The sequence below is a fragment of the Lonchura striata genome, chromosome 1, assembly GCF_046129695.1.
Source record: "Lonchura striata isolate bLonStr1 chromosome 1, bLonStr1.mat, whole genome shotgun sequence".
NCBI lineage: Eukaryota > Metazoa > Chordata > Aves > Passeriformes > Estrildidae > Lonchura > Lonchura striata.
Genome location: NC_134603.1, coordinates 107,057 through 133,402, shown reverse-complemented (window position 1 = coordinate 133,402; position 26,346 = coordinate 107,057). Strand labels below are relative to the sequence as shown.

At 64.3% G+C, this 26,346-nt stretch overlaps 1 protein-coding gene across 1 annotated transcript in view; it reads right to left on the bottom strand.

Annotated features, from left to right (window-relative positions):
• LOC110482562 (ribosome biogenesis protein BOP1) overlaps window positions 1-26,070 on the bottom strand; it is a gene marked incomplete at its 3' end in the record, with an annotated part of 100,064 nt that extends 73,994 nt beyond the window's left edge. The window contains exon 1 of the mRNA XM_077781459.1: window positions 26,042-26,070. Within this exon, the coding sequence (XP_077637585.1) occupies window positions 26,042-26,050 (9 nt within the window). The remainder of the gene's footprint in view (window positions 1-26,041) is intronic.
• Window positions 26,071-26,346: the final 276 nt, after the last annotated feature.

Sequence of the window (26,346 nt, the reverse complement as noted above, 5' to 3'; positions counted from 1 at the left end):
ACCCGCCATTCCCAGAGCTCTCAGTGCCCCATTCCCTCACACAGACCAGGCTGGACCCGCCATTCCCAGAGCTCTCAGTGCCCCATTCCCTCACACAGACCAGGCTGGACCCGCCATTCCCAGAGCTCTCAGTGCCGGGTTCCCTCACACAGACCAGGCTGGACCCGCCATTCCCAGAGCTCTCAGTGCCCCATTCCCTCATGGACACCAGGCTGGACGCGCCATTCCCAGAGCTCTCAGTGCCGGGTTCCCTCACACACACCAGGCTGGACCCGCCATTCCCAGAGCTCTCAGTGCCCCATTCCCTCACACACACCAGGCTGGACCCGCCATTCCCAGAGCTCTCAGTGCCGGGTTCCCTCATGGAGACCAGGCTGGACCCGCCATTCCCAGAGCTCTCAGTGCCCCATTCCCTCACACACACCAGGCTGGACCCGCCATTCCCAGAGCTCTCAGTGCCGGGTTCCCTCACACACAACAGGCTGGACCCGCCATTCCCAGAGCTCTCAGTGCCCCATTCCCTCACACAGACCAGGCTGGACCCGCCATTCCCAGAGCTCTCAGTGCCCCATTCCCTCACACAGACCAGGCTGGACCCGCCATTCCCAGAGCTCTCAGTGCCGGGTTCCCTCATGGAGACCAGGCTGGACCCGCCATTCCCAGAGCTCTCAGTGCCCCATTCCCTCATGGAGACCAGGCTGGACCCGCCATTCCCAGAGCTCTCAGTGCCCCATTCCCTCATGGAGACCAGGCTGGACTCGCCATTCCCAGAGCTCTCAGTGCCGGGTTCCCTCACACAGACCAGGCTGGACCCGCCATTCCCAGAGCTCTCAGTGCCGGGTTCCCTCATGGAGACCAGGCTGGACCCGCCATTCCCAGAGCTCTCAGTGCCCCATTCCCTCACACAGACCAGGCTGGACCCGCCATTCCCAGAGCTCTCAGTGCCGGGTTCCCTCACGGAGACCAGGCTGGACCCGCCATTCCCAGAGCTCTCAGTGCCGGGTTCCCTCATGGAGACCAGGCTGGACCCGCCATTCCCAGAGCTCTCAGTGCCGGGTTCCCTCACACAGACCAGGCTGGACCCGCCATTCCCAGAGCTCTCAGTGCCCCATTCCCTCACACAGACCAGGCTGGACCCGCCATTCCCAGAGCTCTCAGTGCCGGGTTCCCTCACACAGACCAGGCTGGACCCGCCATTCCCAGAGCTCTCAGTGCCCCATTCCCTCACACAGACCAGGCTGGACCCGCCATTCCCAGAGCTCTCAGTGCCGGGTTCCCTCAGGGAGACCAGGCTGGACCCGCCATTCCCAGAGCTCTCAGTGCCGGGTTCCCTCACGGAGACCAGGCTGGACCCGCCATTCCCAGAGCTCTCAGTGCCCCATTCCCTCACACAGACCAGGCTGGACCCGCCATTCCCAGAGCTCTCAGTGCCGGGTTCCCTCAGACAGACCAGGCTGGACCCGCCATTCCCAGAGCTCTCAGTGCCCCATTCCCTCACACAGACCAGGCTGGACCCGCCATTCCCAGAGCTCTCAGTGCCCCATTCCCTCATGGAGACCAGGCTGGACCCGCCATTCCCAGAGCTCTCAGTGCCCCATTCCCTCACACAGACCAGGCTGGACCCGCCATTCCCAGAGCTCTCAGTGCCGGGTTCCCTCATGGAGACCAGGCTGGACCCGCCATTCCCAGAGCTCTCAGTGCCCCATTCCCTCACACAGACCAGGCTGGACCCGCCATTCCCAGAGCTCTCAGTGCCGGGTTCCCTCACACAGACCAGGCTGGACCCGCCATTCCCAGAGCTCTCAGTGCCGGGTTCCCTCAGGGAGACCAGGCTGGACCCGCCATTCCCAGAGCTCTCAGTGCCGGGTTCCCTCACACAGACCAGGCTGGACCCGCCATTCCCAGAGCTCTCAGTGCCGGGTTCCCTCATGGAGACCAGGCTGGACCCGCCATTCCCAGAGCTCTCAGTGCCCCATTCCCTCACACAGACCAGGCTGGACCCGCCATTCCCAGAGCTCTCAGTGCCGGGTTCCCTCACGGAGACCAGGCTGGACCCGCCATTCCCAGAGCTCTCAGTGCCGGGTTCCCTCACACAGACCAGGCTGGACCCGCCATTCCCAGAGCTCTCAGTGCCGGGTTCCCTCACACAGACCAGGCTGGACCCGCCATTCCCAGAGCTCTCAGTGCCGGGTTCCCTCATGGAGACCAGGCTGGACCCGCCATTCCCAGAGCTCTCAGTGCCGGGTTCCCTCATGGAGACCAGGCTGGACCCGCCATTCCCAGAGCTCTCAGTGCCCCATTCCCTCACACAGACCAGGCTGGACCCGCCATTCCCAGAGCTCTCAGTGCCGGGTTCCCTCACACAGACCAGGCTGGACCCGCCATTCCCAGAGCTCTCAGTGCCGGGTTCCCTCACACAGACCAGGCTGGACCCGCCATTCCCAGAGCTCTCAGTGCCGGGTTCCCTCACACAGACCAGGCTGGACCCGCCATTCCCAGAGCTCTCAGTGCCGGGTTCCCTCACACAGACCAGGCTGGACCCGCCATTCCCAGAGCTCTCAGTGCCCCATTCCCTCACACAGACCAGGCTGGACCCGCCATTCCCAGAGCTCTCAGTGCCGGGTTCCCTCACACAGACCAGGCTGGACCCGCCATTCCCAGAGCTCTCAGTGCCCCATTCCCTCACACAGACCAGGCTGGACCCGCCATTCCCAGAGCTCTCAGTGCCGGGTTCCCTCACACAGACCAGGCTGGACCCGCCATTCCCAGAGCTCTCAGTGCCCCATTCCCTCACACAGACCAGGCTGGACCCGCCATTCCCAGAGCTCTCAGTGCCGGGTTCCCTCACACAGACCAGGCTGGACCCGCCATTCCCAGAGCTCTCAGTGCCAGGTTCCCTCACACAGACCAGGCTGGACCCGCCATTCCCAGAGCTCTCAGTGCCCCATTCCCTCACACAGACCAGGCTGGACCCGCCATTCCCAGAGCTCTCAGTGCCGGGTTCCCTCACACAGACCAGGCTGGACCCGCCATTCCCAGAGCTCTCAGTGCCCCATTCCCTCACACAGACCAGGCTGGACCCGCCATTCCCAGAGCTCTCAGTGCCCCATTCCCTCACACAGACCAGGCTGGACCCGCCATTCCCAGAGCTCTCAGTCCCGGGTTCCCTCACGGAGACCAGGCTGGACCCGCCATTCCCAGAGCTCTCAGTGCCCCATTCCCTCACACAGACCAGGCTGGACCCGCCATTCCCAGAGCTCTCAGTGCCGGGTTCCCTCATGGAGACCAGGCTGGACCCGCCATTCCCAGAGCTCTCAGTGCCCCATTCCCTCACACAGACCAGGCTGGACCCGCCATTCCCAGAGCTCTCAGTGCCGGGTTCCCTCACACAGACCAGGCTGGACCCGCCATTCCCAGAGCTCTCAGTGCCGGGTTCCCTCACACAGACCAGGCTGGACCCGCCATTCCCAGAGCTCTCAGTGCCGGGTTCCCTCACACACACCAGGCTGGACCCGCCATTCCCAGAGCTCTCAGTGCCGGGTTCCCTCACACAGACCAGGCTGGACCCGCCATTCCCAGAGCTCTCAGTGCCCCATTCCCTCACACAGACCAGGCTGGACCCGCCATTCCCAGAGCTCTCAGTGCCGGGTTCCCTCACACAGACCAGGCTGGACCCGCCATTCCCAGAGCTCTCACTGCCGGGTTCCCTCACACAGACCAGGCTGGACCCGCCATTCCCAGAGCTCTCAGTGCCGGGTTCCCTCATGGAGACCAGGCTGGACCCGCCATTCCCAGAGCTCTCAGTGCCCCATTCCCTCACACACACCAGGCTGGACCCGCCATTCCCAGAGCTCTCAGTGCCGGGTTCCCTCACACAGACCAGGCTGGACCCGCCATTCCCAGAGCTCTCAGTGCCGGGTTCCCTCACGGAGACCAGGCTGGACCCGCCATTCCCAGAGCTCTCAGTGCCGGGTTCCCTCAGGGAGACCAGGCTGGACCCGCCATTCCCAGAGCTCTCAGTGCCGGGTTCCCTCACACAGACCAGGCTGGACCCGCCATTCCCAGAGCTCTCAGTGCCGGGTTCCCTCATGGAGACCAGGCTGGACCCGCCATTCCCAGAGCTCTCAGTGCCCCATTCCCTCACACAGACCAGGCTGGACCCGCCATTCCCAGAGCTCTCAGTGCCGGGTTCCCTCACGGAGACCAGGCTGGACCCGCCATTCCCAGAGCTCTCAGTGCCCCATTCCCTCACACAGACCAGGCTGGATCCCGCCATTCCCAGAGCTCTCAGTGCCGGGTTCCCTCACACAGACCAGGCTGGACCCGCCATTCCCAGAGCTCTCAGTGCCGGGTTCCCTCACGGAGACCAGGCTGGACCCGCCATTCCCAGAGCTCTCAGTGCCCCATTCCCTCACACAGACCAGGCTGGACCCGCCATTCCCAGAGCTCTCAGTGCCGGGTTCCCTCACACAGACCAGGCTGGACCCGCCATTCCCAGAGCTCTCAGTGCCCCATTCCCTCACACAGACCAGGCTGGACCCGCCATTCCCAGAGCTCTCAGTGCCCCATTCCCTCACACAGACCAGGCTGGACCCGCCATTCCCAGAGCTCTCAGTGCCGGGTTCCCTCACGGAGACCAGGCTGGACCCGCCATTCCCAGAGCTCTCAGTGCCGGGTTCCCTCACACAGACCAGGCTGGACCCGCCATTCCCAGAGCTCTCAGTGCCCCATTCCCTCACACAGACCAGGCTGGACCCGCCATTCCCAGAGCTCTCAGTGCCCCATTCCCTCACACAGACCAGGCTGGACCCGCCATTCCCAGAGCTCTCAGTGCCGGGTTCCCTCACACAGACCAGGCTGGACCCGCCATTCCCAGAGCTCTCAGTGCCCCATTCCCTCACACAGACCAGGCTGGACCCGCCATTCCCAGAGCTCTCAGTGCCGGGTTCCCTCATGGAGACCAGGCTGGACCCGCCATTCCCAGAGCTCTCAGTGCCGGGTTCCCTCACACAGACCAGGCTGGACCCGCCATTCCCAGAGCTCTCAGTGCCCCATTCCCTCACACAGACCAGGCTGGACCCGCCATTCCCAGAGCTCTCAGTGCCGGGTTCCCTCATGGAGACCAGGCTGGACCCGCCATTCCCAGAGCTCTCAGTGCCGGGTTCCCTCACACACACCAGGCTGGACCCGCCATTCCCAGAGCTCTCAGTGCCGGGTTCCCTCATGGAGACCAGGCTGGACCCGCCATTCCCAGAGCTCTCAGTGCCCCATTCCCTCACACAGACCAGGCTGGACCCGCCATTCCCAGAGCTCTCAGTGCCGGGTTCCCTCATGGAGACCAGGCTGGACCCGCCATTCCCAGAGCTCTCAGTGCCGGGTTCCCTCAGGGAGACCAGGCTGGACCCGCCATTCCCAGAGCTCTCAGTGCCGGGTTCCCTCACACAGACCAGGCTGGACCCGCCATTCCCAGAGCTCTCAGTGCCCCATTCCCTCATGGAGACCAGGCTGGACCCGCCATTCCCAGAGCTCTCAGTGCCGGGTTCCCTCACACAGACCAGGCTGGACCCGCCATTCCCAGAGCTCTCAGTGCCCCATTCCCTCACACAGACCAGGCTGGACCCGCCATTCCCAGAGCTCTCAGTGCCGGGTTCCCTCACGCAGACCAGGCTGGACCCGCCATTCCCAGAGCTCTCAGTGCCGGGTTCCCTCATGGAGACCAGGCTGGACCCGCCATTCCCAGAGCTCTCAGTGCCCCATTCCCTCATGGACACCAGGCTGGACCCGCCATTCCCAGAGCTCTCAGTGCCGGGTTCCCTCACACAGACCAGGCTGGACCCGCCATTCCCAGAGCTCTCAGTGCCGGGTTCCCTCACACAGACCAGGCTGGACCCGCCATTCCCAGAGCTCTCAGTGCCGGGTTCCCTCACACAGACCAGGCTGGACCCGCCATTCCCAGAGCTCTCAGTGCCCCATTCCCTCATGGACACCAGGCTGGACGCGCCATTCCCAGAGCTCTCAGTGCCGGGTTCCCTCACACACACCAGGCTGGACCCGCCATTCCCAGAGCTCTCAGTGCCCCATTCCCTCACACACACCAGGCTGGACCCGCCATTCCCAGAGCTCTCAGTGCCGGGTTCCCTCATGGAGACCAGGCTGGACCCGCCATTCCCAGAGCTCTCAGTGCCGGGTTCCCTCACACAGACCAGGCTGGACCCGCCATTCCCAGAGCTCTCAGTGCCCCATTCCCTCACACACACCAGGCTGGACCCGCCATTCCCAGAGCTCTCAGTGCCGGGTTCCCTCACACACAACAGGCTGGACCCGCCATTCCCAGAGCTCTCAGTGCCCCATTCCCTCACACAGACCAGGCTGGACCCGCCATTCCCAGAGCTCTCAGTGCCGGATTCCCTCACACAGACCAGGCTGGACCCGCCATTCCCAGAGCTCTCAGTGCCGGGTTCCCTCATGGAGACCAGGCTGGACCCGCCATTCCCAGAGCTCTCAGTGCCCCATTCCCTCATGGAGACCAGGCTGGACTCGCCATTCCCAGAGCTCTCAGTGCCGGGTTCCCTCACACAGACCAGGCTGGACCCGCCATTCCCAGAGCTCTCAGTGCCGGGTTCCCTCATGGAGACCAGGCTGGACCCGCCATTCCCAGAGCTCTCAGTGCCCCATTCCCTCATGGAGACCAGGCTGGACCCGCCATTCCCAGAGCTCTCAGTGCCGGGTTCCCTCACACAGACCAGGCTGGACCCGCCATTCCCAGAGCTCTCAATGCCCCATTCCCTCACACAGACCAGGCTGGACCCGCCATTCCCAGAGCTCTCAGTGCCGGGTTCCCTCACGGAGACCAGGCTGGACCCGCCATTCCCAGAGCTCTCAGTGCCGGGTTCCCTCATGGAGACCAGGCTGGACCCGCCATTCCCAGAGCTCTCAGTGCCGGGTTCCCTCACACAGACCAGGCTGGACCCGCCATTCCCAGAGCTCTCAGTGCCGGGTTCCCTCACACAGACCAGGCTGGACCCGCCATTCCCAGAGCTCTCAGTGCCGGGTTCCCTCACACAGACCAGGCTGGACCCGCCATTCCCAGAGCTCTCAGTGCCCCATTCCCTCACACAGACCAGGCTGGACCCGCCATTCCCAGAGCTCTCAGTGCCCCATTCCCTCATGGAGACCAGGCTGGACCCGCCATTCCCAGAGCTCTCAGTGCCCCATTCCCTCACACAGACCACGCTGGACCCGCCATTCCCAGAGCTCTCAGTGCCGGGTTCCCTCATGGAGACCAGGCTGGACCCGCCATTCCCAGAGCTCTCAGTGCCGGGTTCCCTCACGGAGACCAGGCTGGACCCGCCATTCCCAGAGCTCTCAGTGCCGGGTTCCCTCATGGAGACCAGGCTGGACCCGCCATTCCCAGAGCTCTCAGTGCCCCATTCCCTCACACAGACCAGGCTGGACCCGCCATTCCCAGAGCTCTCAGTGCCTCATTCCCTCACACACACCAGGCTGGACTCGCCATTCCCAGAGCTCTCAGTGCCGGGTTCCCTCACGGAGACCAGGCTGGACCCGCCATTCCCAGAGCTCTCAGTGCCCCATTCCCTCACACAGACCAGGCTGGACCCGCCATTCCCAGAGCTCTCAGTGCCGGGTTCCCTCACACAGACCAGGCTGGACCCGCCATTCCCAGAGCTCTCAGTGCCGGGTTCCCTCACACAGACCAGGCTGGACCCGCCATTCCCAGAGCTCTCAGTGCCGGGTTCCCTCACACAGACCAGGCTGGACCCGCCATTCCCAGAGCTCTCAGTGCCGGGTTCCCTCACACAGACCAGGCTGGACCCGCCATTCCCAGAGCTCTCAGTGCCGGGTTCCCTCACACAGACCAGGCTGGACCCGCCATTCCCAGAGCTCTCAGTGCCCCATTCCCTCACACAGACCAGGCTGGACCCGCCATTCCCAGAGCTCTCAGTGCCGGGTTCCCTCACACAGACCAGGCTGGACCCGCCATTCCCAGAGCTCTCAGTGCCCCATTCCCTCACACAGACCAGGCTGGACCCGCCATTCCCAGAGCTCTCAGTGCCGGGTTCCCTCACACAGACCAGGCTGGACCCGCCATTCCCAGAGCTCTCAGTGCCCCATTCCCTCACACAGACCAGGCTGGACCCGCCATTCCCAGAGCTCTCAGTGCCGGGTTCCCTCACACAGACCAGGCTGGACCCGCCATTCCCAGAGCTCTCAGTGCCAGGTTCCCTCACACAGACCAGGCTGGACCCGCCATTCCCAGAGCTCTCAGTGCCCCATTCCCTCACACAGACCAGGCTGGACCCGCCATTCCCAGAGCTCTCAGTGCCGGGTTCCCTCACACAGACCAGGCTGGACCCGCCATTCCCAGAGCTCTCAGTGCCCCATTCCCTCACACAGACCAGGCTGGACCCGCCATTCCCAGAGCTCTCAGTGCCCCATTCCCTCACACAGACCAGGCTGGACCCGCCATTCCCAGAGCTCTCAGTCCCGGGTTCCCTCACGGAGACCAGGCTGGACCCGCCATTCCCAGAGCTCTCAGTGCCCCATTCCCTCACACAGACCAGGCTGGACCCGCCATTCCCAGAGCTCTCAGTGCCGGGTTCCCTCATGGAGACCAGGCTGGACCCGCCATTCCCAGAGCTCTCAGTGCCCCATTCCCTCACACAGACCAGGCTGGACCCGCCATTCCCAGAGCTCTCAGTGCCGGGTTCCCTCACACAGACCAGGCTGGACCCGCCATTCCCAGAGCTCTCAGTGCCGGGTTCCCTCACACAGACCAGGCTGGACCCGCCATTCCCAGAGCTCTCAGTGCCGGGTTCCCTCACACACACCAGGCTGGACCCGCCATTCCCAGAGCTCTCAGTGCCGGGTTCCCTCACACAGACCAGGCTGGACCCGCCATTCCCAGAGCTCTCAGTGCCCCATTCCCTCACACAGACCAGGCTGGACCCGCCATTCCCAGAGCTCTCAGTGCCGGGTTCCCTCACACAGACCAGGCTGGACCCGCCATTCCCAGAGCTCTCACTGCCGGGTTCCCTCACACAGACCAGGCTGGACCCGCCATTCCCAGAGCTCTCAGTGCCGGGTTCCCTCATGGAGACCAGGCTGGACCCGCCATTCCCAGAGCTCTCAGTGCCCCATTCCCTCACACACACCAGGCTGGACCCGCCATTCCCAGAGCTCTCAGTGCCGGGTTCCCTCACACAGACCAGGCTGGACCCGCCATTCCCAGAGCTCTCAGTGCCGGGTTCCCTCACGGAGACCAGGCTGGACCCGCCATTCCCAGAGCTCTCAGTGCCGGGTTCCCTCAGGGAGACCAGGCTGGACCCGCCATTCCCAGAGCTCTCAGTGCCGGGTTCCCTCACACAGACCAGGCTGGACCCGCCATTCCCAGAGCTCTCAGTGCCGGGTTCCCTCATGGAGACCAGGCTGGACCCGCCATTCCCAGAGCTCTCAGTGCCCCATTCCCTCACACAGACCAGGCTGGACCCGCCATTCCCAGAGCTCTCAGTGCCGGGTTCCCTCACGGAGACCAGGCTGGACCCGCCATTCCCAGAGCTCTCAGTGCCCCATTCCCTCACACAGACCAGGCTGGATCCCGCCATTCCCAGAGCTCTCAGTGCCGGGTTCCCTCACACAGACCAGGCTGGACCCGCCATTCCCAGAGCTCTCAGTGCCGGGTTCCCTCACGGAGACCAGGCTGGACCCGCCATTCCCAGAGCTCTCAGTGCCCCATTCCCTCACACAGACCAGGCTGGACCCGCCATTCCCAGAGCTCTCAGTGCCGGGTTCCCTCACACAGACCAGGCTGGACCCGCCATTCCCAGAGCTCTCAGTGCCCCATTCCCTCACACAGACCAGGCTGGACCCGCCATTCCCAGAGCTCTCAGTGCCCCATTCCCTCACACAGACCAGGCTGGACCCGCCATTCCCAGAGCTCTCAGTGCCGGGTTCCCTCACGGAGACCAGGCTGGACCCGCCATTCCCAGAGCTCTCAGTGCCGGGTTCCCTCACACAGACCAGGCTGGACCCGCCATTCCCAGAGCTCTCAGTGCCCCATTCCCTCACACAGACCAGGCTGGACCCGCCATTCCCAGAGCTCTCAGTGCCCCATTCCCTCACACAGACCAGGCTGGACCCGCCATTCCCAGAGCTCTCAGTGCCGGGTTCCCTCACACAGACCAGGCTGGACCCGCCATTCCCAGAGCTCTCAGTGCCCCATTCCCTCACACAGACCAGGCTGGACCCGCCATTCCCAGAGCTCTCAGTGCCGGGTTCCCTCATGGAGACCAGGCTGGACCCGCCATTCCCAGAGCTCTCAGTGCCGGGTTCCCTCACACAGACCAGGCTGGACCCGCCATTCCCAGAGCTCTCAGTGCCCCATTCCCTCACACAGACCAGGCTGGACCCGCCATTCCCAGAGCTCTCAGTGCCGGGTTCCCTCATGGAGACCAGGCTGGACCCGCCATTCCCAGAGCTCTCAGTGCCGGGTTCCCTCACACACACCAGGCTGGACCCGCCATTCCCAGAGCTCTCAGTGCCGGGTTCCCTCATGGAGACCAGGCTGGACCCGCCATTCCCAGAGCTCTCAGTGCCCCATTCCCTCACACAGACCAGGCTGGACCCGCCATTCCCAGAGCTCTCAGTGCCGGGTTCCCTCATGGAGACCAGGCTGGACCCGCCATTCCCAGAGCTCTCAGTGCCGGGTTCCCTCAGGGAGACCAGGCTGGACCCGCCATTCCCAGAGCTCTCAGTGCCGGGTTCCCTCACACAGACCAGGCTGGACCCGCCATTCCCAGAGCTCTCAGTGCCCCATTCCCTCATGGAGACCAGGCTGGACCCGCCATTCCCAGAGCTCTCAGTGCCGGGTTCCCTCACACAGACCAGGCTGGACCCGCCATTCCCAGAGCTCTCAGTGCCCCATTCCCTCACACAGACCAGGCTGGACCCGCCATTCCCAGAGCTCTCAGTGCCGGGTTCCCTCACGCAGACCAGGCTGGACCCGCCATTCCCAGAGCTCTCAGTGCCGGGTTCCCTCATGGAGACCAGGCTGGACCCGCCATTCCCAGAGCTCTCAGTGCCCCATTCCCTCATGGACACCAGGCTGGACCCGCCATTCCCAGAGCTCTCAGTGCCGGGTTCCCTCACACAGACCAGGCTGGACCCGCCATTCCCAGAGCTCTCAGTGCCGGGTTCCCTCACACAGACCAGGCTGGACCCGCCATTCCCAGAGCTCTCAGTGCCGGGTTCCCTCACACAGACCAGGCTGGACCCGCCATTCCCAGAGCTCTCAGTGCCCCATTCCCTCATGGACACCAGGCTGGACGCGCCATTCCCAGAGCTCTCAGTGCCGGGTTCCCTCACACACACCAGGCTGGACCCGCCATTCCCAGAGCTCTCAGTGCCCCATTCCCTCACACACACCAGGCTGGACCCGCCATTCCCAGAGCTCTCAGTGCCGGGTTCCCTCATGGAGACCAGGCTGGACCCGCCATTCCCAGAGCTCTCAGTGCCGGGTTCCCTCAGGGAGACCAGGCTGGACCCGCCATTCCCAGAGCTCTCAGTGCCCCATTCCCTCACACACACCAGGCTGGACCCGCCATTCCCAGAGCTCTCAGTGCCGGGTTCCCTCACACACAACAGGCTGGACCCGCCATTCCCAGAGCTCTCAGTGCCCCATTCCCTCACACAGACCAGGCTGGACCCGCCATTCCCAGAGCTCTCAGTGCCGGATTCCCTCACACAGACCAGGCTGGACCCGCCATTCCCAGAGCTCTCAGTGCCGGGTTCCCTCATGGAGACCAGGCTGGACCCGCCATTCCCAGAGCTCTCAGTGCCCCATTCCCTCATGGAGACCAGGCTGGACTCGCCATTCCCAGAGCTCTCAGTGCCGGGTTCCCTCACACAGACCAGGCTGGACCCGCCATTCCCAGAGCTCTCAGTGCCGGGTTCCCTCATGGAGACCAGGCTGGACCCGCCATTCCCAGAGCTCTCAGTGCCCCATTCCCTCATGGAGACCAGGCTGGACCCGCCATTCCCAGAGCTCTCAGTGCCGGGTTCCCTCACACAGACCAGGCTGGACCCGCCATTCCCAGAGCTCTCAATGCCCCATTCCCTCACACAGACCAGGCTGGACCCGCCATTCCCAGAGCTCTCAGTGCCGGGTTCCCTCACGGAGACCAGGCTGGACCCGCCATTCCCAGAGCTCTCAGTGCCGGGTTCCCTCATGGAGACCAGGCTGGACCCGCCATTCCCAGAGCTCTCAGTGCCGGGTTCCCTCACACAGACCAGGCTGGACCCGCCATTCCCAGAGCTCTCAGTGCCGGGTTCCCTCACACAGACCAGGCTGGACCCGCCATTCCCAGAGCTCTCAGTGCCGGGTTCCCTCACACAGACCAGGCTGGACCCGCCATTCCCAGAGCTCTCAGTGCCCCATTCCCTCACACAGACCAGGCTGGACCCGCCATTCCCAGAGCTCTCAGTGCCCCATTCCCTCATGGAGACCAGGCTGGACCCGCCATTCCCAGAGCTCTCAGTGCCCCATTCCCTCACACAGACCACGCTGGACCCGCCATTCCCAGAGCTCTCAGTGCCGGGTTCCCTCATGGAGACCAGGCTGGACCCGCCATTCCCAGAGCTCTCAGTGCCGGGTTCCCTCACGGAGACCAGGCTGGACCCGCCATTCCCAGAGCTCTCAGTGCCGGGTTCCCTCATGGAGACCAGGCTGGACCCGCCATTCCCAGAGCTCTCAGTGCCCCATTCCCTCACACAGACCAGGCTGGACCCGCCATTCCCAGAGCTCTCAGTGCCTCATTCCCTCACACACACCAGGCTGGACTCGCCATTCCCAGAGCTCTCAGTGCCGGGTTCCCTCACGGAGACCAGGCTGGACCCGCCATTCCCAGAGCTCTCAGTGCCCCATTCCCTCACACAGACCAGGCTGGACCCGCCATTCCCAGAGCTCTCAGTGCCGGGTTCCCTCACACAGACCAGGCTGGACCCGCCATTCCCAGAGCTCTCAGTGCCGGGTTCCCTCATGGAGACCAGGCTGGACCCGCCATTCCCAGAGCTCTCAGTGCCGGGTTCCCTCAGGGAGACCAGGCTGGACCCGCCATTCCCAGAGCTCTCAGTGCCGGGTTCCCTCACACAGACCAGGCTGGACCCGCCATTCCCAGAGCTCTCAGTGCCTCATTCCCTCACACACACCAGGCTGGACCCGCCATTCCCAGAGCTCTCAGTGCCCCATTCCCTCACACACACCACGCTGGACCCGCCATTCCCAGAGCTCTCAGTGCCGGGTTCCCTCATGGAGACCAGGCTGGACCCGCCATTCCCAGAGCTCTCAGTGCCGGGTTCCCTCACACAGACCAGGCTGGACCCGCCATTCCCAGAGCTCTCAGTGCCCCATTCCCTCACACAGACCAGGCTGGACCCGCCATTCCCAGAGCTCTCAGTGCCCCATTCCCTCACACAGACCAGGCTGGACCCGCCATTCCCAGAGCTCTCAGTGCCCCATTCCCTCACACAGACCAGGCTGGACCCGCCATTCCCAGAGCTCTCAGTGCCGGGTTCCCTCACACAGACCAGGCTGGACCCGCCATTCCCAGAGCTCTCAGTGCCCCATTCCCTCATGGACACCAGGCTGGACCCGCCATTCCCAGAGCTCTCAGTGCCGGGTTCCCTCACACACACCAGGCTGGACCCGCCATTCCCAGAGCTCTCAGTGCCGGGTTCCCTCACACAGACCAGGCTGGACCCGCCATTCCCAGAGCTCTCAGTGCCCCATTCCCTCACACAGACCAGGCTGGACCCGCCATTCCCAGAGCTCTCAGTGCCCCATTCCCTCACACAGACCAGGCTGGACCCGCCATTCCCAGAGCTCTCAGTGCCGGGTTCCCTCACACAGACCAGGCTGGACCCGCCATTCCCAGAGCTCTCAGTGCCCCATTCCCTCATGGACACCAGGCTGGACGCGCCATTCCCAGAGCTCTCAGTGCCGGGTTCCCTCACACACACCAGGCTGGACCCGCCATTCCCAGAGCTCTCAGTGCCCCATTCCCTCACACACACCAGGCTGGACCCGCCATTCCCAGAGCTCTCAGTGCCGGGTTCCCTCATGGAGACCAGGCTGGACCCGCCATTCCCAGAGCTCTCAGTGCCCCATTCCCTCACACACACCAGGCTGGACCCGCCATTCCCAGAGCTCTCAGTGCCGGGTTCCCTCACACACAACAGGCTGGACCCGCCATTCCCAGAGCTCTCAGTGCCCCATTCCCTCACACAGACCAGGCTGGACCCGCCATTCCCAGAGCTCTCAGTGCCCCATTCCCTCACACAGACCAGGCTGGACCCGCCATTCCCAGAGCTCTCAGTGCCGGGTTCCCTCATGGAGACCAGGCTGGACCCGCCATTCCCAGAGCTCTCAGTGCCCCATTCCCTCATGGAGACCAGGCTGGACCCGCCATTCCCAGAGCTCTCAGTGCCCCATTCCCTCATGGAGACCAGGCTGGACTCGCCATTCCCAGAGCTCTCAGTGCCGGGTTCCCTCACACAGACCAGGCTGGACCCGCCATTCCCAGAGCTCTCAGTGCCGGGTTCCCTCATGGAGACCAGGCTGGACCCGCCATTCCCAGAGCTCTCAGTGCCCCATTCCCTCACACAGACCAGGCTGGACCCGCCATTCCCAGAGCTCTCAGTGCCGGGTTCCCTCACGGAGACCAGGCTGGACCCGCCATTCCCAGAGCTCTCAGTGCCGGGTTCCCTCATGGAGACCAGGCTGGACCCGCCATTCCCAGAGCTCTCAGTGCCGGGTTCCCTCACACAGACCAGGCTGGACCCGCCATTCCCAGAGCTCTCAGTGCCCCATTCCCTCACACAGACCAGGCTGGACCCGCCATTCCCAGAGCTCTCAGTGCCGGGTTCCCTCACACAGACCAGGCTGGACCCGCCATTCCCAGAGCTCTCAGTGCCCCATTCCCTCACACAGACCAGGCTGGACCCGCCATTCCCAGAGCTCTCAGTGCCGGGTTCCCTCAGGGAGACCAGGCTGGACCCGCCATTCCCAGAGCTCTCAGTGCCGGGTTCCCTCACGGAGACCAGGCTGGACCCGCCATTCCCAGAGCTCTCAGTGCCCCATTCCCTCACACAGACCAGGCTGGACCCGCCATTCCCAGAGCTCTCAGTGCCGGGTTCCCTCACACAGACCAGGCTGGACCCGCCATTCCCAGAGCTCTCAGTGCCCCATTCCCTCACACAGACCAGGCTGGACCCGCCATTCCCAGAGCTCTCAGTGCCCCATTCCCTCATGGAGACCAGGCTGGACCCGCCATTCCCAGAGCTCTCAGTGCCCCATTCCCTCACACAGACCACGCTGGACCCGCCATTCCCAGAGCTCTCAGTGCCGGGTTCCCTCATGGAGACCAGGCTGGACCCGCCATTCCCAGAGCTCTCAGTGCCGGGTTCCCTCAGGGAGACCAGGCTGGACCCGCCATTCCCAGAGCTCTCAGTGCCGGGTTCCCTCACACAGACCAGGCTGGACCCGCCATTCCCAGAGCTCTCAGTGCCGGGTTCCCTCATGGAGACCAGGCTGGACCCGCCATTCCCAGAGCTCTCAGTGCCCCATTCCCTCACACAGACCAGGCTGGACCCGCCATTCCCAGAGCTCTCAGTGCCGGGTTCCCTCACGGAGACCAGGCTGGACCCGCCATTCCCAGAGCTCTCAGTGCCGGGTTCCCTCACACAGACCAGGCTGGACCCGCCATTCCCAGAGCTCTCAGTGCCGGGTTCCCTCACACAGACCAGGCTGGACCCGCCATTCCCAGAGCTCTCAGTGCCGGGTTCCCTCACGGAGACCAGGCTGGACCCGCCATTCCCAGAGCTCTCAGTGCCCCATTCCCTCACACAGACCAGGCTGGACCCGCCATTCCCAGAGCTCTCAGTGCCCCATTCCCTCACACAGACCAGGCTGGACCCGCCATTCCCAGAGCTCTCAGTGCCCCATTCCCTCACACAGACCAGGCTGGACCCGCCATTCCCAGAGCTCTCAGTGCCGGGTTCCCTCACACAGACCAGGCTGGACCCGCCATTCCCAGAGCTCTCAGTGCCCCATTCCCTCACACAGACCAGGCTGGACCCGCCATTCCCAGAGCTCTCAGTGCCGGGTTCCCTCACACAGACCAGGCTGGACCCGCCATTCCCAGAGCTCTCAGTGCCCCATTCCCTCACACAGACCAGGCTGGACCCGCCATTCCCAGAGCTCTCAGTGCCGGGTTCCCTCATGGAGACCAGGCTGGACCCGCCATTCCCAGAGCTCTCAGTGCCGGGTTCCCTCACACACACCAGGCTGGACCCGCCATTCCCAGAGCTCTCAGTGCCGGGTTCCCTCATGGAGACCAGGCTGGACCCGCCATTCCCAGAGCTCTCAGTGCCCCATTCCCTCACACAGACCAGGCTGGACCCGCCATTCCCAGAGCTCTCAGTGCCGGGTTCCCTCATGGAGACCAGGCTGGACCCGCCATTCCCAGAGCTCTCAGTGCCGGGTTCCCTCATGGAGACCAGGCTGGACCCGCCATTCCCAGAGCTCTCAGTGCCGGGTTCCCTCAGGGAGACCAGGCTGGACCCGCCATTCCCAGAGCTCTCAGTGCCGGGTTCCCTCACACAGACCAGGCTGGACCCGCCATTCCCAGAGCTCTCAGTGCCCCATTCCCTCATGGAGACCAGGCTGGACCCGCCATTCCCAGAGCTCTCAGTGCCGGGTTCCCTCACACAGACCAGGCTGGACCCGCCATTCCCAGAGCTCTCAGTGCTGGGTTCCCTCACACACAACAGGCTGGACCCGCCATTCCCAGAGCTCTCAGTGCCGGGTTCCCTCATGGAGACCAGGCTGGACCCGCCATTCCCAGAGCTCTCAGTGCCGGGTTCCCTCACACAGACCAGGCTGGACCCGCCATTCCCAGAGCTCTCAGTGCCCCATTCCCTCACACAGACCAGGCTGGACCCGCCATTCCCAGAGCTCTCAGTGCCGGGTTCCCTCATGGAGACCAGGCTGGACCCGCCATTCCCAGAGCTCTCAGTGCCGGGTTCCCTCATGGAGACCAGGCTGGACCCGCCATTCCCAGAGCTCTCAGTGCCGGGTTCCCTCATGGACACCAGGCTGGACCCGCCATTCCCAGAGCTCTCAGTGCCCCATTCCCTCACACAGACCAGGCTGGACCCGCCATTCCCAGAGCTCTCAGTGCCGGGTTCCCTCACACAGACCAGGCTGGACCCGCCATTCCCAGAGCTCTCAGTGCCGGGTTCCCTCATGGAGACCAGGCTGGACCCGCCATTCCCAGAGCTCTCAGTGCCGGGTTCCCTCATGGAGACCAGGCTGGACTCGCCATTCCCAGAGCTCTCAGTGCCGGGTTCCCTCACACAGACCAGGCTGGATCCCGCCATTCCCAGAGCTCTCAGTGCCGGGTTCCCTCACACAGACCAGGCTGGATCCCGCCATTCCCAGAGCTCTCAGTGCCCCATTCCCTCACACAGACCAGGCTGGACCCGCCATTCCCAGAGCTCTCAGAGCTGGGTTCCCTCACACACACCAGGCTGGACCCGGCATTCCCAGAGCTCTCAGTGCCCCATTCCCTCACACAGACCAGGCTGGACCCGCCATTCCCAGAGCTCTCAGTGCCCCATTCCCTCACACACACCAGGCTGGACCCGCCATTCCCAGAGCTCTCAGTGCCCCATTCCCTCACACAGACCAGGCTGGACCCGCCATTCCCAGAGCTCTCAGTGCCGGGTTCCCTCATGGAGACCAGGCTGGACCCGCCATTCCCAGAGCTCTCAGTGCCCCATTCCCTCACACAGACCAGGCTGGACCCGCCATTCCCAGAGCTCTCAGTGCCGGGTTCCCTCACGCAGACCAGGCTGGACCCGGCATTCCCAGAGCTCTCAGTGCCGGGTTCCCTCACGCAGACCAGGCTGGACCCGCCATTCCCAGAGCTCTCAGTGCCGGGTTCCCTCATGGAGACCAGGCTGGACCCGCCATTCCCAGAGCTCTCAGTGCCGGGTTCCCTCACACAGACCAGGCTGGACCCGCCATTCCCAGAGCTCTCAGTGCCGGGTTCCCTCATGGAGACCAGGCTGGACCCGCCATTCCCAGAGCTCTCAGTGCCGGGTTCCCTCAGGGAGACCAGGCTGGACCCGCCATTCCCAGAGCTCTCAGTGCCGGGTTCCCTCACACACACCAGGCTGGACCCGCCATTCCCAGAGCTCTCAGTGCCGGGTTCCCTCACACAGACCAGGCTGGACCCGCCATTCCCAGAGCTCTCAGTGCCCCATTCCCTCACACACACCAGGCTGGACCCGCCATTCCCAGAGCTCTCAGTGCCGGGTTCCCTCACACACAACAGGCTGGACCCGCCATTCCCAGAGCTCTCAGTGCCCCATTCCCTCACACAGACCAGGCTGGACCCGCCATTCCCAGAGCTCTCAGTGCCGGATTCCCTCACACAGACCAGGCTGGACCCGCCATTCCCAGAGCTCTCAGTGCCGGGTTCCCTCATGGAGACCAGGCTGGACCCGCCATTCCCAGAGCTCTCAGTGCCCCATTCCCTCATGGAGACCAGGCTGGACTCGCCATTCCCAGAGCTCTCAGTGCCGGGTTCCCTCAGGGAGACCAGGCTGGACCCGCCATTCCCAGAGCTCTCAGTGCCGGGTTCCCTCAGGGAGACCAGGCTGGACCCGCCATTCCCAGAGCTCTCAGTGCCGGGTTCCCTCACACAGACCAGGCTGGACCCGCCATTCCCAGAGCTCTCAGTGCCCCATTCCCTCATGGAGACCAGGCTGGACCCGCCATTCCCAGAGCTCTCAGTGCCGGGTTCCCTCACACAGACCAGGCTGGACCCGCCATTCCCAGAGCTCTCAGTGCCGGGTTTTCTCACACACAACAGGCTGGACCCGCCATTCCCAGAGCTCTCAGTGCCGGGTTCCCTCATGGAGACCAGGCTGGACCCGCCATTCCCAGAGCTCTCAGTGCCCCATTCCCTCACACAGACCAGGCTGGACCCGCCATTCCCAGAGCTCTCAGTGCCGGGTTCCCTCATGGAGACCAGGCTGGACCCGCCATTCCCAGAGCTCTCAGTGCCGGGTTCCCTCATGGAGACCAGGCTGGACCCGCCATTCCCAGAGCTCTCAGTGCCGGGTTCCCTCAGGGAGACCAGGCTGGACCCGCCATTCCCAGAGCTCTCAGTGCCGGGTTCCCTCATGGACACCAGGCTGGACCCGCCATTCCCAGAGCTCTCAGTGCCCCATTCCCTCACACAGACCAGGCTGGACCCGCCATTCCCAGAGCTCTCAGTGCCGGGTTCCCTCACGGAGACCAGGCTGGACCCGCCATTCCCAGAGCTCTCAGTGCCGGGTTCCCTCACACAGACCAGGCTGGACCCGCCATTCCCAGAGCTCTCAGTGCCGGGTTCCCTCATGGAGACCAGGCTGGACCCGCCATTCCCAGAGCTCTCAGTGCCGGGTTCCCTCATGGAGACCAGGCTGGACTCGCCATTCCCAGAGCTCTCAGTGCCGGGTTCCCTCACACAGACCAGGCTGGATCCGCCATTCCCAGAGCTCTCAGAGCTGGGTTCCCTCACACAGACCAGGCTGGACCCGGCATTCCCAGAGCTCTCAGTGCCCCATTCCCTCACACAGACCAGGCTGGACCCGCCATTCCCAGAGCTCTCAGAGCTGGGTTCCCTCACACAGACCAGGCTGGACCCGGCATTCCCAGAGCTCTCAGTGCCCCATTCCCTCACACAGACCAGGCTGGACCCGCCATTCCCAGAGCTCTCAGTGCCCCATTCCCTCACACACACCAGGCTGGACCCGCCATTCCCAGAGCTCTCAGTGCCCCATTCCCTCACACAGACCAGGCTGGACCCGCCATTCCCAGAGCTCTCAGTGCCGGGTTCCCTCATGGAGACCAGGCTGGACCCGGCATTCCCAGAGCTCTCAGTGCCCCATTCCCTCACACAGACCAGGCTGGACCCGCCATTCCCAGAGCTCTCAGTGCCGGGTTCCCTCACGCAGACCAGGCTGGACCCGCCATTCCCAGAGCTCTCAGTGCCGGGTTCCCTCACGCAGACCAGGCTGGACCCGCCATTCCCAGAGCTCTCAGTGCCGGGTTCCCTCACACAGACCAGGCTGGACCCGCCATTCCCAGAGCTCTCAGTGCCCCATTCCCTCACACAGACCAGGCTGGACCCGCCATTCCCAGAGCTCTCAGTGCCGGGTTCCCTCACACAGACCAGGCTGGACCCGCCATTCCCAGAGCTCTCAGTGCCCCATTCCCTCACACAGACCAGGCTGGACCCGCCATTCCCAGAGCTCTCAGTGCCCCATTCCCTCACACAGACCAGGCTGGACCCGCCATTCCCAGAGCTCTCAGTGCCCCATTCCCTCACACAGACCAGGCTGGACCCGCCATTCCCAGAGCTCTCAGTGCCGGGTTCCCTCACACAGACCAGGCTGGACCCGCCATTCCCAGAGCTCTCAGTGCCCCATTCCCTCACACAGACCAGGCTGGACCCGCCATTCCCAGAGCTCTCAGTGCCCCATTCCCTCACACAGACCAGGCTGGACCCGCCATTCCCAGAGCTCTCAGTGCCCCATTCCCTCACACAGACCAGGCTGGACCCGCCATTCCCAGAGCTCTCAGTGCCGGGTTCCCTCAGGGAGACCAGGCTGGACCCGCCATTCCCAGAGCTCTCAGTGCCGGGTTCCCTCACACAGACCAGGCTGGACTCGCCATTCCCAGAGCTCTCAGTGCCGGGTTCCCTCATGGAGACCAGGCTGGACCCGCCATTCCCAGAGCTCTCAGTGCCCCATTCCCTCACACACACCAGGCTGGACCCGCCATTCCCAGAGCTCTCAGTGCCGGGTTCCCTCACACAGACCAGGCTGGACCCGCCATTCCCAGAGCTCTCAGTGCCGGGTTCCCTCATGGAGACCAGGCTGGACCCGCCATTCCCAGAGCTCTCAGTGCCGGGTTCCCTCACACACACCAGGCTGGACCCGCCATTCCCAGAGCTCTCAGTGCCGGGTTCCCTCATGGAGACCAGGCTGGACCCGCCATTCCCAGAGCTCTCAGTGCCCCATTCCCTCATGGAGACCAGGCTGGATCCCGCCATTCCCAGAGCTCTCAGTGCCGGGTTCCCTCACACAGACCAGGCTGGACCCGCCATTCCCAGAGCTCTCAGTGCCCCATTCCCTCACACAGACCAGGCTGGACCCGCCATTCCCAGAGCTCTCAGTGCCGGGTTCCCTCACACAGACCAGGCTGGACCCGCCATTCCCAGAGCTCTCAGTGCCGGGTTCCCTCATGGACACCAGGCTGGACCCGCCATTCCCAGAGCTCTCAGTGCCCCATTCCCTCACACAGACCAGGCTGGATCCCGCCATTCCCAGAGCTCTCAGTGCCGGGTTCCCTCACACAGACCAGGCTGGACCCGCCATTCCCAGAGCTCTCAGTGCCCCATTCCCTCATGGAGACCAGGCTGGACCCGCCATTCCCAGAGCTCTCAGTGCCCCATTCCCTCACACAGACCAGGCTGGACCCGCCATTCCCAGAGCTCTCAGTGCCGGGTTCCCTCATGGAGACCACGCTGGACCCGCCATTCCCAGAGCTCTCAGTGCCGGGTTCCCTCATGGAGACCAGACTGGACCCGCCATTCCCAGACCTCTCAGTGCCGGGTTCCCTCACACAGACCAGGCTGGACCCGCCATTCCCAGAGCTCTCAGTGCCGGGTTCCCTCACACAGACCAGGCTGGACCCGCCATTCCCAGAGCTCTCAGTGCCGGGTTCCCTCATGGAGACCAGGCTGGACCCGCCATTCCCAGAGCTCTCAGTGCCCCATTCCCTCACACAGACCAGGCTGGACCCGCCATTCCCAGAGCTCTCAGTGCCCCATTCCCTCACACAGACCAGGCTGGACCCGCCATTCCCAGAGCTCTCAGTGCCGGGTTCCCTCATGGAGACCAGGCTGGACCCGCCATTCCCAGAGCTCTCAGTGCCCCATTCCCTCATGGAGACCAGGCTGGACTCGCCATTCCCAGAGCTCTCAGTGCCCCATTCCCTCACACAGACCAGGCTGGACCCGCCATTCCCAGAGCTCTCAGTGCCCCATTCCCTCACACAGACCAGGCTGGACCCGCCATTCCCAGAGCTCTCAGTGCCGGGTTCCCTCACACAGACCAGGCTGGACCCGCCATTCCCAGAGCTCTCAGTGCCCCATTCCCTCACACAGACCAGGCTGGACCCGCCATTCCCAGAGCTCTCAGTGCCCCATTCCCTCACACAGACCAGGCTGGACCCGCCATTCCCAGAGCTCTCAGTGCCCCATTCCCTCACACAGACCAGGCTGGACCCGCCATTCCCAGAGCTCTCAGTGCCGGGTTCCCTCAGGGAGACCAGGCTGGACCCGCCATTCCCAGAGCTCTCAGTGCCGGGTTCCCTCACACAGACCAGGCTGGACTCGCCATTCCCAGAGCTCTCAGTGCCGGGTTCCCTCATGGAGACCAGGCTGGACCCGCCATTCCCAGAGCTCTCAGTGCCCCATTCCCTCACACACACCAGGCTGGACCCGCCATTCCCAGAGCTCTCAGTGCCGGGTTCCCTCACACAGACCAGGCTGGACCCGCCATTCCCAGAGCTCTCAGTGCCGGGTTCCCTCATGGAGACCAGGCTGGACCCGCCATTCCCAGAGCTCTCAGTGCCGGGTTCCCTCACACACACCAGGCTGGACCCGCCATTCCCAGAGCTCTCAGTGCCGGGTTCCCTCATGGAGACCAGGCTGGACCCGCCATTCCCAGAGCTCTCAGTGCCCCATTCCCTCATGGAGACCAGGCTGGATCCCGCCATTCCCAGAGCTCTCAGTGCCGGGTTCCCTCACACAGACCAGGCTGGACCCGCCATTCCCAGAGCTCTCAGTGCCCCATTCCCTCACACAGACCAGGCTGGACCCGCCATTCCCAGAGCTCTCAGTGCCGGGTTCCCTCACACAGACCAGGCTGGACCCGCCATTCCCAGAGCTCTCAGTGCCGGGTTCCCTCATGGACACCAGGCTGGACCCGCCATTCCCAGAGCTCTCAGTGCCCCATTCCCTCACACAGACCAGGCTGGATCCCGCCATTCCCAGAGCTCTCAGTGCCGGGTTCCCTCACACAGACCAGGCTGGACCCGCCATTCCCAGAGCTCTCAGTGCCCCATTCCCTCATGGAGACCAGGCTGGACCCGCCATTCCCAGAGCTCTCAGTGCCCCATTCCCTCACACAGACCAGGCTGGACCCGCCATTCCCAGAGCTCTCAGTGCCGGGTTCCCTCATGGAGACCAGGCTGGACCCGCCATTCCCAGAGCTCTCAGTGCCGGGTTCCCTCACACAGACCAGGCTGGACCCGCCATTCCCAGAGCTCTCAGTGCCGGGTTCCCTCACACAGACCAGGCTGGACCCGCCATTCCCAGAGCTCTCAGTGCCGGGTTCCCTCATGGAGACCAGGCTGGACCCGCCATTCCCAGAGCTCTCAGTGCCCCATTCCCTCACACAGACCAGGCTGGACCCGCCATTCCCAGAGCTCTCAGTGCCCCATTCCCTCACACAGACCAGGCTGGACCCGCCATTCCCAGAGCTCTCAGTGCCGGGTTCCCTCATGGAGACCAGGCTGGACCCGCCATTCCCAGAGCTCTCAGTGCCCCATTCCCTCATGGAGACCAGGCTGGACTCGCCATTCCCAGAGCTCTCAGTGCCGGGTTCCCTCACACAGACCAGGCTGGACCCGCCATTCCCAGAGCTCTCAGTGCCGGGTTCCCTCACACAGACCAGGCTGGACCCGCCATTCCCAGAGCTCTCAGTGCCGGGTTCCCTCATGGAGACCAGGCTGGACCCGCCATTCCCAGAGCTCTCAGTGCCGGGTTCCCTCATGGAGACCAGGCTGGACCCGCCATTCCCAGAGCTCTCAGTGCCGGGTTCCCTCACACAGACCAGGCTGGACCCGCCATTCCCAGAGCTCTCAGTGCCGGGTTCCCTCACACAGACCAGGCTGGACCCGCCATTCCCAGAGCTCTCAGTGCCGGGTTCCCTCACACAGACCAGGCTGGACCCGCCATTCCCAGAGCTCTCAGTGCCGGGTTCCCTCACGCAGACCAGGCTGGACCCGCCATTCCCAGAGCTCTCAGTGCCCCATTCCCTCACACAGACCAGGCTGGACCCGCCATTCCCAGAGCTCTCAGTGCCGGGTTCCCTCATGGAGACCAGGCTGGACCCGCCATTCCCAGAGCTCTCAGTGCCCCATTCCCTCACACAGACCAGGCTGGACCCGCCATTCCCAGAGCTCTCAGTGCCCCATTCCCTCATGGAGACCAGGCTGGACCCGCCATTCCCAGAGCTCTCAGTGCCCCATTCCCTCACACAGACCAGGCTGGGTCCCCCCGCCGGCATCTCCTCATCCCTTGTCACCTGGACAGAGCCGGGTCTCGCCCTTCATGGTACCAAACCCGCACATATTACGCGTTGTCGACAGTGAAGACAAGACCAATTTTCTCTCAGGAGGCCAGACCCACCCTCAGTGCCGAGTTCCCCCTCAGGGTAAGGCCAGACCCCCTCTGTGTGCGGGCTGCCCCTCACGGAGCCCAGCCCGGACCCCTCCGCATTTATTTTCCCATTTCCCGGTGCCCCTCACGGAGCCCAGCCCGGACCCCTCCCAATTTCCCCATTTCCCCCTCACTCACACCAGCCCGGACCCCTCCCCATTTCCCCATTTCCCCTCACTCACACCAGCCCCTCCCAATTTCCCGATTCCCCTCACTCACACCAGCCCGGACCCCTCCCAATTTCCCCTCACAGACCCCAGCCCGGACCCCTCCCCATTTCCCCCTCACTCACACCAGCCCGGACCCCTCCCCATTTCCCCTCACTCACACCAGCCCGGACCCCTCCCCATTTCCCCATTTCCCCTCACTCACACCAGCCCCTCCCAATTTCCCCATTTCCCCCTCACAGACCCCAGCCCGGACCCCTCCCAATTTCCCCATTTCCCCCTCACGGACACCAGCCCCTCCCAATTTCCCCATTTCCCCTCACTCACACCAGCCCGGACCCCTCCCCATTTCCCCTCACTCACACCAGCCCGGACCCCTCCCCATTTCCCCCTCACTCACACCAGCCCGGACCCCTCCCAATTTCCCCATTTCCCTCTCACTAACACTAGCCCGGACCCCTCCCAATTTCCCCATTTCCCCCGGACCCCTCCCAATTTCCCCATTTCCCCTCACTCACACCAGCCCGGACCCCTCCCCATTTCCCCATTTCCCCTCACTCACACCAGCCCGGACCCCTCCCCATTTCCCCTCACTCACACCAGCCCGGACCCCTCCCCATTTCCCCCTCACTCACACCAGCCCGGACCCCTCCCAATTTCCCCATTTCCCCTCACTCACACCAGCCCGGACCCCTCCCCATTTCCCCATTTCCCCTCACTCACACCAGCCCGGACCCCTCCCAATTTCCCCATTTCCCCTCACTCACACCAGCCCGGACCCCTCCCAATTTCCCCATTTCCCCTCACTCACACCAGCCCGGACCCCTCCCCATTTCCCCTCACAGACCCCAGCCCGGACCCCTCCCAATTTCCCCATTTCCCCTCACTCACACCAGCCCCGACCCCTCCCAATTTCCCCATTTCCCCTCACAGACCCCAGCCCGGACCCCTCCCAATTTCCCCATTTCCCCTCACGGACACCAGCCCGGACCCCTCCCAATTTCCCCATTTCCCCTCACAGACCCCAGCCCGGACCCCTCCCCATTTCCCCATTTCCCCCTCACGGACACCAGCCCCTCCCAATTTCCCCATTTCCCCTCACAGACCCCAGCCCAGCCCCGCCCCGCCGCCACAGCAATGCCGTGTGTGTCCCCTCCCTGCCCATTGCCAGGACACCCCGTGTGTGTCCCATCCCCGTGTCCCATCCCCGTGTCCCCTCCCCGGTCACCCCCGGACCTGCTCCATGCTGGCGGCCCCGCCGAACACGTGTGCGTCGCTCAGAGGCACGGCCACGCCCCTTCCCGCCGCTCTTCCGCCTCGCCGCGGCCCCGCGCCGCTCCCGGAGCAGGGGACGCCGCCGCTGGGCAGGACGGGATGACGGGAAGCGGCGATGGGAGCGGGAGAAGGGAACGGGGGAAATAACGGGAAGGGGGCGGCAGCGCGGGAAAATGGGGAAAGCAACGCGCGTGCGCGGAGGAGACCGCCCCGCCGGGCCCGCGCATGCGCGCTGCGGCAGCCGCGCGGATGGCTGGGTGAGGGCC